At 51.9% G+C, this 12,429-nt stretch overlaps 1 protein-coding gene across 5 annotated transcripts in view; it reads left to right on the top strand.

Moving 5' to 3' along the window:
• Positions 1-12,429, top strand: part of LOC119957929 (phosphorylase b kinase gamma catalytic chain, skeletal muscle/heart isoform-like) — a 91,999-nt gene that overhangs the window by 56,052 nt on the left and 23,518 nt on the right. For 4 of the 5 annotated variants that reach the window (XM_038786136.1, XM_038786133.1, XM_038786132.1 and 1 more), the window contains 2 exons: positions 4,114-4,179; positions 10,504-10,667. In XM_038786136.1, the coding sequence (XP_038642064.1) occupies positions 4,114-4,179; positions 10,504-10,667 (230 nt within the window). Of the gene's footprint in view, positions 1-4,109; positions 4,180-10,503; positions 10,668-12,429 lie in introns of all 5 variants that reach the window. The other variant, XM_038786135.1, reaches the window with a different exon arrangement.

The following is a 12,429-nucleotide window of genomic DNA, read 5'->3' as shown; positions in this document are numbered from 1 at the left end:
GTTATGCTGGAACTGTATAAACCGTTGGTCAGGCCACAGTTAGAGTATTATGTGCAGCTCTGGGATCCACATTATAGGAGGGATGTGACAGCACTGGAAAGGGTGCAGAGATTTACCAGCATGTTGCCTGGGCTGGAGGGTTTTAGTTATGAAGAGAGATTGGGTACAAATTAAAATACAGCACAGGAACAGGCCCATCGGCCCTCCAAGCCTGCGCTGACCATGCTGCCCGTCTAATCGAAAACCTTCTACACTTCCTGGGTCCCTATCCCTCTATTCCCATCCTATTCATGTATTTGTCAAGATGCCCCTTAAATGTCACTATCGTCCCTGCTTCCACCACCTCCTCCGGCAGCGAGTTCCAGGCACCCACTACATCTGTGTAAGAAACTTCTCTCGCACATCTCCTCTAAACTTTGCCCCTTTCACCTTAAACCCGTGTCCTCTAGTAATTGACTCTTCCACCCTGGGAAAAAGCTTCTGACTACCCACTCTGTCAATGTTTGTAGACCTCTATCAGGTCGCCCTTCAACCTCTGTCGTTCCAGTGAGAAACCGAGTTTATCAAATCTCTCTTCATAGCTAATGTCCTCCAGACCAGGCAACATTACGTCTTCTGTACCCTCTCCAAAGCCTCCATATCCTTCTGGTAGTGTGGCGACCAGAATTGAACACTATGGGCGGGATTCTCCGACCCCACCACCAGACCGGATATTAGCCGGGGGGGTGGCTTAAATCCCGCCCCGCCGCTAGCTGCCGGATTTTCAGCGGGGGTGGGAATCGCGCCGCGCCGGTTGGGGGCCGTTGGCAGCGGCCCCCCTGGCGATTCTCCGGCCCGCGATGGGCCGAGTGGCCGCCAGTTTACGGCGGATCCCGCTGGCATATATTACACTAGGTCGGGACCTGGCTCTGCGGGCGGCCTGCGGAGTCCTCGGGGGGGGGGGGGGGGGCGCGCGGGGGGATCTGGCCCCCGGGGTGGGGGGGGGGGAGGGCATGGTGGCCTGGCCTGCAATCGAGACTCACCTAGCCACGGGCGGGCCTGTGCCGTGGGGGCACTCGTTCCCTCCGCGCCGGCCGGTGTAACGGTCCGCCATGGCGGGCGTGGAGAAGAACCCCCCCCACCAGCGCACGCTGGTGCTCCCGCACATGTGCCAACCTGCGCCGGCTGGCGGAGGCCCTTCGCCGCCGGCTGGCGCGTCGCCAATCCCGATGGCGCCGGCCTAGCCCCCGAAGGTGCGGAGGATTCCGCACCTTCCGGGCGGCCCGACGCCAGAGTGGTTCACGCCACTCCTCGGCGCCGGTATGGCCCGCCCACCGGTTAGGGGAGAATCCCGCCCAATATTCCAAGTGTGGCCTAACTAAGGTTCTATACAGCTGCAACATAACTTGCCCATTTTGATACTCAATGCCCCGGCCAATGAAGGCAAGCATGCCGTATGCCTTCTTGACGACCTTCTCCACCTGTGTTGCCCCTTTCAGTGACCTGTGGACCTGTACACCCAGATCCCTCTGCCTGTCAAAATTCTTAAGAGTTCTGCCATTTACTGTATATTTCCCACCTGTATTAGACCTTCCGAAATGCATTACCTCACATTTGTCCAGATTAAACTCCATCTGCCATCTCTCCGCCCAAGTCTCCAACCGATCTAAATCCTGCTGTATCCTCTGACAGTTCTCATCGCTATCCGCAATTCCACCAACCTTTGTGTTGTCTGCAAACTTACTAATCAGACCAGTTATATTTTCCTCCAAATCATTTATATATATACTACGAACAGCAAAGGTCCCAGCACTGATCCCTGTGGAACACCACTAGGCACAGCCCTCCAATCAGAAAAGCACCCTTCCATTGCTACTCTCTGCCTTCTATGACTTAGCCAGTTCTGTATCCACCTTGCCAGCTCACCTCTGATCCCGTGTGACTTCACCTTTTGTACCAGTCTGCCCTGAGGGACCTTGTCAAAGGCCTTACTGAAGTCCATATAGACGACATCCACTGCGCTACCTGCATCAATCATCTTTGTGACCTCTTCAAAAAACTCTATCAAGTTAGTGAGACACGGCCTCCCCTTCACAAAACCGTGCTGCCTCTCACTAATACCTCTACTTGCTTCCGAATGGGAGTAAATCCTGTCTTGAAGAATCTGCTCCAATAATCTCCCTACCACTGACATAAGGCTCACCGGCCTGTAGTTCCCTGGATTATCCTTAAACAAAGGAACAACATTGGCTATTCTCCAGTCCTCCGGGACATCACCTGAAGACAGTGAGGATCCAAAGATTTCTGTCAAGGCCTCAGCAATTTCCTCTCCTGCCTCCTTCAGTATTCAGGGGTAGATCCCAATCAGGCCCTGGGGACTTATCCACCTTAATATTTTTCAAGATGCCCAACACCTCGTCTTTTTGTTCTCAATGTGACCCAGGCTATCTACACACCCTTCTCCAGACTAAACATCCACCAATTCCTTCTCTTTGGTGAATACTGACGTAAAGTACTCATTTCATACCTCACCCATTTCCTCTGGCTCCATGAACAGATGCCCTCCCCTCTCCTTGCCAACCCTTTCCCTGACTACCCCCTTGCTCTTTTTTACGTTTAAAAAAGCCTTGGGATTTTCCTTAATCCTGTTTGCCAGTGATGTTTTGTGACTCCATATAGCTCTCCTGGCTCCTTGCTTAAGTTAGAAACATAGAAAATAGAAGCAGGAGGAGGCCATTCGGCCCTTCGAGCCTGCTCCGCCATCCATTATGATCATGGCTGATCATCGCGTTCAATACCCTGATCCCGCCTCCACCCCCCCCCCCCCCCCACCCCCACCCCCATCCCTTGATCCCTTTCACCCCAAGAGCTATATTGAATTCCTTCTTAAAATTACACAATGTTTTTGCCTCAACTACCTTCTGTGCGAGTGAATTCCTCAGATTCACCACTCTCTGGGTGAAGTAATTTCTCCTAATCTCAGTCCTCAAAGATTTATCCCTTATCCTCAAACTATGACCCCTTGTTCTGGACTCCCCCACCATCGGGGAACATTCTTTCTGAATCCACCCTGACTATTCCTGTTAGAATTTTATGTTTCCATGAGATCCCCTCTCTCTCTTCAAAACTCGCATGAATATAATCCTAACAGATTCAGTCTCTCCTCATATGACAGTCCCGCCCTCCCAGGAATCAGCCTGGTAAACCTTCGCTGTCCTCCCTCCATAGCAAGAACATCCTTCCTCAGATAAGGACACCAAAACTGCCCACAATACTCCAGGTGTAGCCTCACCAATGTCTATACAATTGTCATAAAACATCTGTATTCCTGTAGTCAAATCCTCTCGCTATGAAGGCCTGCTTTCTTTACTGCCTGCTGAATCCCGTATCCTCCTCACAGCTCAGCCTCCCACCCAACTTTGTAGCATCTGCATATTTGGAGAAATTATATCTTGGCTGTTGAGTTGGATGATCAACCATCATCACAATGAACGATGATGAGCAGTCTCGAAGAGCCGAATGGCCTCCTCAGATTATCTATATTTCTATGACACAAAGAACACTGATTGTCACAATTACACAACAGTGCCATAGTCAGAGTGACACAACAGTGCCATAGTCAGAGTGACACAACAGTGTCAGAGCCAGAGTGACACAACAGTGCCATAGTCAGGGTGGCACAACAGTGCCAGAGTCAGTGACACAACAGTGCCAGAGTCAGTGACACAACAGTGCCAGAGTCAGTGACCCACAGTTCCAGAGCCAGCGTGACCCAACAGTGTCAGATCCAGAGTTACACAATAGTGCCAGAGTTAAAGAAGCTGAATAAAATGGTCAGCACGGCGGGGCAGTGGTTAGCACTGGTGCCTCAAGGTGCTGAGGTCCCAGGTTCGATACCGGCCCAGGGTCACTGCCTGTGTGAAGTTTGCACATTCTCCCCGTGTCTGCGTGGGTCTCACCCCCACTCACCAAAAAGGTGCGCAGGGTTAGGTGGACTGGCCACGCTAAATTGGCAAAACTTAACAAATATGTTAAAAAAGTTGAGAAATAAATGCAAGTTTTTGGAGTTAACCATGTCACGAGAAATAGTCCAGCGTTTCGGGTGATATCTTTCAAATCTTCCTCTGTTGGCAGGATGACGAGAGGAGAGCTGTTTGATTACCTGACTGAAAAAGTCACTCTCAGTGAAAAGGAGGGAAGGTAAGTGAGTCTGTGGATGTGTGTTAACGGTAAACATTGCAGTGGGAACTTCATCATTCATTCAAATCACAAGCAGGGGGCGGGGTCGGCATGGGGGAATGGTTGGGGGACACTGAGGAGGGTAATTGGGGTGGTGGGAGCAGCCGAGGTCAGCAGGAGTCGGCTGACTTAAGGAAATACAATGACCGGAGTTACGCAGCTGGGGGGGCCCGAGCTTGGGGGGGGGGGGATGGGGAGGGTTGGGGTGGGGGAGGAGGAAGAGGGGAGGATACCGGGTTGCTGCTGGAATGGCCAAGAAGGAGCTGGAGCGTGAAGAGGGGATCAGGATGGGGATCTGTCGCTGTGGGGAACGGGCTGAGCGGGGGGCGCAGGCACGTGGTGGACTACGGAAGGGTGATGGCTAGTCGACGGGGGAGGGGCCCTCCGATCCAGCTGATCACCTGGAATGTGAGGGGACTGAATGGGCCGGTCAAACGTTCCCGCGTGTTCGCGCACCTGAGGGGGCTGAAGGCGGACGTGGCTATGCTTCAGGAGACGCACCTGAAGGTGGCGGATCAGGTCAGGTTGAGGAAGGGGTGGGTGGGCCAAGCGTTTCATTCGGGGCTGGATGCAAAAAACCGGGGCGGGGGGGGCGATCCTGGTGGGGAAGAGGGTGTCGTTTGAGGCGTCGAGTGTGGTGGCAGACAGCGGTGGGAGGTACGTGATGGTGAGCGGCAAGCTGCAAGGGGAGCGGGTGGTGCTGGTTAATGTATATGCCCCGAATTGGGATGATGCGGGTTTCATGCGGCGCATGTTGGGCCAGATTCCAGATTTGGAGGTGGGGGGCCTGATAATGGGGGGGATTTCAACACGGTGCTGGATCCGCCACTGGATAGATCCAGTTCCAGGACGGGTAGGAGGCCTGCGGCGGCTAAGGTGCTGAGGGGGTTTATGGACCAGATGGGAGGGGTGGATCCTTGGAGGTTCACGAGGCCGAGGGCCAGGGAATTTTCATACTTCTCCCATGTGCATAAGGCCTACTCCCGGATCGACTTCTTTGTTTTGAGTAGGGTGCTGATTGCAGGGGTAGTAGACGCTGAGTACTCGGCGATAGCCATTTCTGACCGTGCCCCGCATTGGGTGGACCTCGAGCTGGGGGAGGAGAGGGACCAGCGTCCGTTTTGGTGCTTGGAGGTGGGGCTGCTGGCGGACGAGGATGTGAGGGGGTGGGTTCGAGGATGCATCGAGAGGTACCTAGATGCCAACGATAATGGGGAGGTCCGAGTGGGGACGGTCTGGGAGGCGCTGAAGGCGGTGGTTCGGGGGGACTTGAACTCCATTCAGGCCCACAGGGAGAGAGGGGAGCAGAGAGAAAGGGAGAGATTGGTGGGGGAGATGGTGAGGGTGGACAGGAGATACGCGGAGGCCCCGGAGGAGGGATTGCTGAGGGAGCCGCGCAGCCTTCGTGCTGAGTTCGACTTGTTGACCACCAGAAAGGCGGAGGCTCAATGGAGAAAGGCTCAGGGTGAGGTGTACGAGTATGGGGAGAAGGCGAGTAGGATGCTGGCACACCAGCTCCGTAAGCGGGATGCGGCTAGGGAGATTGGTGGAGTTAAGGACCGGGGAGGAAATGTGGTGCGGAGGGGGGTAGACATTAATGGGGCCTTCAGGGATTTTTATGAGAGACTATATCGGTCTGAACCTCCGGCGCTTTTTGGACCGGCTGAGATTCCAGATGGTGGAGGAGGGACGGGTGGAGGTTCTGGGGGCGTCAGTTGAGTTTGAGGAGCTGGTTAAAGGGACAGGGAACATGCAGTCGGGGAAGGCGCCGGGGCCGGATGGGTTCCCGGTTGAATTTTACAAGGCGTATGCAGACCTGCTGGGCCCCCTGTTGGTTAGGACCTTCAACGAGGCGCGGGGGGGGGGGGGGGGCTTTGCATCTGACGATGTCTCAGCCGCTGATCTCCTTGATCCTTAAGCGAGACAGGGATCCCCTGCAGTGTGGGTCATACAGGCCGATCTCACTCCTGAATGTGGACGCCAAGTTGTTGGCAAAGATCTTAGCCACGAGGATAGAGGACTGTGTGCCGCAGGTTATCCACGAGGATCAAACGGGGTTTGTGAAGGGGAGGCAGCTGAACACTAATATACGGAGGCTCTTGAACGTTATTATGATGCCGGCAGTGGAAGGGGAGGCGGAGATAGTGGTGGCGCTAGATGCGGAGAAGGCCTTTGATAGGGTCGAGTGGGGGTACTTGTGGGAGGTGCTGGAAAGGTTCGGGTTTGGAGAGGGGTTTTTCAGTTGGGTGAGGCTGTTGTATGAGGCCCCGATGGCGAGTGTGGCCACGAATAGGAGGAGGTCGGAGTATTTTCGACTATACCGAGGGACAAGGCAGGGGTGTCCTCTGTCCCCCCTACTTTTTGCGCTGGCAATTGAACCCCTGGCTATGGCGCTGAGGGAGCCGGGGGATTGGAGGGGGCTGGTGCGGGGTGGGGAGGAGCGCCGAGTGTCGCTCTATGCGGATGACCTATTGTTGTATGTGGCGGACCCGGTGGGGGGAATGCCGTAGGTGATGGGGATTCTCCGGGAATTTGGGGATTTCTCGGTGTACAAGCTCAACTTGGGGAAGAGCGAGCTGTTCGTTGTACACCCAGGGGACCAGGAGGGGGGGATTGGGAGGCTCCCACTGAAAAGGGCGGAGAGGAGCTTCAGGTACTTGGGGATTCAGGTGGACAGGAGCTGAGGGGGCCTTGCATAAGCTTAACCTCACAAGGCTGGTGGAGCAAATGGAGGAGGAGTTTAAGAGGTGGGACATGCTGCCGCTGTCTTTGGCGGGTAGGGTGCAGTCAGTCAAGATGACGGTGCTCCCGAGGTTTCTGTTCCTGTTCCAGTGTTTCCCCATCCTTATCCCGAAGGCCTTTATCAGGCGGGTTAACAGGAGCATTATGGAGTTTGTGTGGGCACACGGGACTCCAAGGGTGGGATGGGTGTTCTTGGAGCGGGGCAGGGATGGGGGGGCTGGCATTGCCCAACCTCTGTGGGTATTATTGGGCTGCCAACACAGCGATGGTGCGTAAGTGGGTAATGGACGGGGAGGGGGTGGCATGGAAGAGGCTGGAGATGGCATCCTGTGTGGGCATGAGCCTGGAAGTGCTGGTAACGGCGCCGCTGCCGCCTCCTCCAACGAGGTATACCACGAGCCCGTTGGTGGCAGCTACCCTCAAGATTTGGGGGCAATGGAGGCGGCACAGGGGGGAGGTGGGGGCCTCGATGGGGTCCCCGATACGGGGGAACCACCGGTTTGTTCCGGGGAGAATTGATGGCGGGTTCCTGAGTTGGCACAGGGCAGGTGTCAGGAGGCTGGGGGACCTGTTCATAGACAGGAAGTTTGCTAGCCTGGGTGAGCTGGAAGGGAAGTTCAGGCTCCCCCCGGGAACACCTTTAGGTACATGCAAGTAAGGGCATTTGTCAGGCGGCAGGTGGCGGGGTTCCCCCTGCTGCCGCAGCGTGGGGTTCAGGGCAGGGTGCTCTCGTGGGTATGGGTTGGAGAGGGGAGGATCTCGGAAGTGTACCAGGTGATGCAGGAGGTAGACGAGGCCTCGGTGGAGGAGCTGAAAGATAAATGGGAGGAGCAGCTGGGTGAGGAGATTGAGGAGGGGACGTGGGCGATGCCCTAGAAAGGGTGAACTCCTCCTCTTCGTGTGCGAGGCTTAGCCTCATATAGTTTAAGGTACTGCATAGGGCTCATATGACCAGGACAAGGATGAGCCAGTTTTTTGGGACCGAGGACAGGTGTATTAGGTGCTCAGTGACCTAACATGTGAACATGTCCACATGTTCTGGGCATGCCCAGCGCTGGGGGAGTTTTGGAAGGGTGTAGCAAGGATGGTATCGAGGGTGGTAGGATCCAAGGTCAATCCATGCTGGGGACTCGCAATATTTGGGTTTGCAGTGGAGCCGGGAGTGCAGGAGGCGAAAGAGGCTGGTGTTCTGGCCTTTGCGTCCCTAGTAGCCCGGCGGAGGATTCTTCTTCAGTGGAAGGATGCGAGGCCCCCAAGCGTGGAGGCCTGGGTCAACGATATGGCGGGGTTTATTAAATTGGAGAGGGTGAAATTTGCCCTAAGGGGTTTTTCAGGAGATGGCTGATATACCATCAATTCAGACACGAGCTGTCGAGTGAGTCCAAAACTTTGGCTTTAATGAGCTAGATGTTAACCCTGCAGTCGACTTACACAGAATGGCCGACTGCCAGGTGCGATGGTACTTATACCCCTCCCCATGGGAGGAGCCACCAGCCAATTGGCAGAGAGGCACATGACCAGCCAGAGCCAATGGGCAGCGAGTCCTCTGCCCCAATAGTAGCACACCTCTTAAGGTACTGCAAGGTCTGCTAGCCATACCACCACAATGGCAACCATTCCTAGATCTCCTGGCAGAACGGTAAAAACAAAAGGTCAGCAGCAGCAGCAACCCGGGGGGGGCGGGGATGGGGGGTTGTCTCTTTGTTTTTGTTTTGGCTTGAATATCTGTTTTTTGCCAACGCCGGGCGTTAATTTATTGTTTCTCTTTTGCATTTACAGCGGGGTGGGAGGGGGTTCTGGTTTTTTTTTGTTCTTAGAATTTTCTGTTATTGTTTTCTTTTTTTGTGAAAATGTGAAAATTTGAATTAAAATTATTTTTTTTAAATATTCATTCAAATCGCAGCTGAATCTGACTGACTGAGAAAGGTTTAAGTTCAGATCACAGTTTGGCTTTTCCCTCATTGAGCCGAACAGTTGGAATGCTGCCATGCATTTTCGATAGTTTGGATTGGAACATGGAGTTGTGGGTAAGATGGAAAGCTGTTGGGGGAGGAGAGCGAGGAGAGGGAATGGTAGCTTGTGAAGACAGTGACACTGAGGGCTGAGTACATGTTGGCCCTGATATCTTACCCATTTCCATAAAACAGGCAATCCTTTGGTGAGACTTATTGGGATTCACGAGCAATAGTCATTATCACTTCAAACTGTGACCTGGTGATATCTTTACAATCGAAGCACTGTAATTAATAAGAGTGGAGCAGTGAGGAATCCCATTAATCCTTTGTGATCTGTTACTCTGTAGGACATATAGTACACCATGTTGGTGTCAATATTAATGCTGCAATATTTTTGTCTTTATTCATCACAAAACATGCATTTTGCTGTGACTAATTTTGGTCCAACCATCTTCAGCTGCTTCAGCAATGACCTTTCCTCTTCATAAGGACAGAAGTGGGGATGTTTGTGAATGACTGCACAATGTTCCGCACCAGTCGCGACTTCTCAGATTATGAAGCCGTCCATGTCCAAATGCAGCAAGACCTGGACAATATCCAGGCTTGGGGCTGACAAGGGGCAAGTTATATTCACGCCACACAAGTGCCAGGCAATGACCATCTCCTACAAGATCTCCTTGGCATTACCATCGCTGAATCCCTCACTATCAACATCCTGGGGGTTACCATTGATCAGAAACTGAACTGGACCAGCCATATTAATATCGTGGCTACAAGAGGAGGTCAGAGGTTAGGAATCCTACAGTGAGCAGCTCATCTCCTGACCCCCCAAAGCCTGTCTACCATCTTCAAGGCACAAGTCAGGAGTGTGATGGAATACTCCCCACTTGCCTGGATGAGTGCAGCTCCAACAACACCCAAGACGCTCAACACCATCCAGGACAAAGCAGCCCAATTGATTAGCACCCCATCCACAAACATTCAAACCCTCCACCACCTACGCACATTAGCAGCCATGTGTACCATCTACAAGATGCACCAAGGATCCTTAGGCAGCTTCTTCCAAACCCATGACCACTACCATCTAGAAGGACAGGAGCAGCAGATACCTGAGAACCCCACCACCTGGAGGTTCCTCTCCAAGTGACTCATCACCCTGACTTGGAAATATATCGGCCGTTCCTTCACTGTCGCTGGGTCAAAATCCTGGAACTCCCTCCCTAACAGCACAGTGGGTGTACCTATAACTACATGGACTGCAGCGGTTCAGGAGGACACCTCACAACCACCTTCTGAAGGGCAATTAGGGATGGGCAACAAATGGTGGTCTCGCCAGTGACGTCCACATCCCATAAATGGATAAAAATAACTCCAATTACTGGTAATACCAGCGTTTGATCACATTCCACCCACCACTGCCAGAGTTGAACATGTAAATGTTTACGAAGAGGAGAGTTAGGTCAGGCTTTGATGCCATCAATTAGTTACAACCTCCGGACACTCAGCCCTGTAGGAATGTGGGAGGGGGAGGGACAGGGGGCAGCGGGATCAGCACACAGGAGCCATTAAAAATGCTTGTTTCTTGCAGAAACATCATGCGGGCACTGCTCGAGGTTGTTCAGTTCCTCCATTCCAAGAACATAATACATCGCGACCTCAAACCTGAAAATATTCTTCTTGATGAGAATATGAACATCAAATTATCTGACTTTGGATTTTCTTTGCAACTTGAACCGGGCAGAAAACTGAGAGGTAAGAAGAGAGATTCTTGTCAATGAGTTGGCTCAGGGAACAAGGATAGACATCAGGGTACAATGTGGAAAAGTGTGAGATTATGCACTTTGGTTGGAGGGATGGAGGCAGAGACTATTTTCTAAATGAGAAGCACAAAGGGACATGGGAGTCCTTGTTCAAGATTCTCTTGAGGTTAACGTGCAGGTTCAGTCGGCAGTTAGGACGGCAAATGTCATGTTAGCATTCATGTCAAGAGGCTAGAATACAAGATCAGGGGGCGGCACGGTGACGCACTGGTTAGCACTGCTGCCACACAGTGCCGAGGACCCAGGTTCGATCCTAGTCACAGGTCACTGTCCGTGTGGAGTTTGCGCATTCTCCCCGTGTCTGCGTGGGTCTCACCCCCACAACCCAAAGATGTGCAGGGTAGGTGAATTGGCCATGCTAAATTGGTCCTTAAGTGGAAAAAACAATTGGGTACTCTAAATTTTATATTAAAACAAAGAATACAAGAGCAGAGATGTACTTCTGAGCCTGTGAAAAGCTCTGGTCAGACCCCATTTGGAGTATTGTGAACAGTTTTGGGCCCTGTATCTAAGGAAGGATGTGCTGGCCTTGGAAATGGTCCAGAGGAGGTTCACAAGAATGATCCCTGGAATGAAGAGTTTGTCGTATGAGGAACAGTTGAGAACTCTGGGTCTGTACTCGTTGGAGTTTAGAAGGATGAGGGTGGGGATCTTATTGAAACTTACAGGATACTGTGAGGCCTGGATAGAGTGGACGTGGAGAAAATAAAATAAGAAAATACATAAAAGGGCAACACAAGGTACATAATGTAATCTATGTATTTATATTGTGTACCTTGTGTTGCCCTATTATGTATTTTATTTTATTTTCATGTACTAAATGATCTGTTTGAGCTGCTCGCAGAAAAATAGTTTTCACTGTACCTCGGTACACGTGACAATAAACAAATCCAATCCAATCCAATCCACTAGCCGGAAAAACTAGAACCAGAGGACACAGCCTCAAACTGAAGCTGCGATCCTTTAAAACTGGGATGAGGAGGAATTTCTTCAGCCAGAGGATGAAGAATCTGTGGAACTCTTTGCCGCAGAAGGCTGTTGAGACCAATTCACTGAGTGTCTTTAAGTCAGAGATCGATAGGTTCTTGATGGATAAGGGGATCGGGGGTTATGGGGATAAGGCAGGATAAAATGAGGAACTATAAAGGAGGTGCAGGAACAGAGTGACCACAGTGTATCTGCACACAAATCATTGAAGATGTCAGGGCATGTTGAGACAACAGTTAATAAAGCATGCATCATACGTTTCATTCATAGGGGCATTGAGTCCAAGAGTAAGGAGGCCATGTCAAACTCGTTAAGCCACCAGTTAGGTCTCGTCTGGAAACTATGTCCAGTTCTGGAGGCCATACTTGAAGAAGGATGTGAAAGAGTTGGAGAGAGTACAGAGGACATTCCCAAGAGTTATTCCAGGGATAAAGAACTGTATCTATGAGAATCAATTGGAGAGTTTGGGAATTTTTCATTGGAGGAAAGAAGGCGGAGAGGAGACTTGATAGGAGATCCAGAGGGTGGTTGGAGGCTGGAATGAACTCCCTGAGAGGGTTGTGGAGGCAGATTCGATTGAGGTTTTCTGAAGGGAAATGGATTTCCATCTGAAAATAGAGAAAGTACAGAACAGCACAGATAAATCGATTTGCCTCAAACTGACATTTTTGTGTAATTCTGAGTGTATTAATGCGCAGTCAGAAGCG

This window comes from Scyliorhinus canicula, chromosome 27 (genome assembly GCF_902713615.1).
Source record: "Scyliorhinus canicula chromosome 27, sScyCan1.1, whole genome shotgun sequence".
Taxonomy (NCBI): domain Eukaryota; kingdom Metazoa; phylum Chordata; class Chondrichthyes; order Carcharhiniformes; family Scyliorhinidae; genus Scyliorhinus; species Scyliorhinus canicula.
The sequence above is the reverse complement of the archived record's forward strand: the minus strand, read 5'-3'. Positions and strand labels throughout refer to the sequence as shown.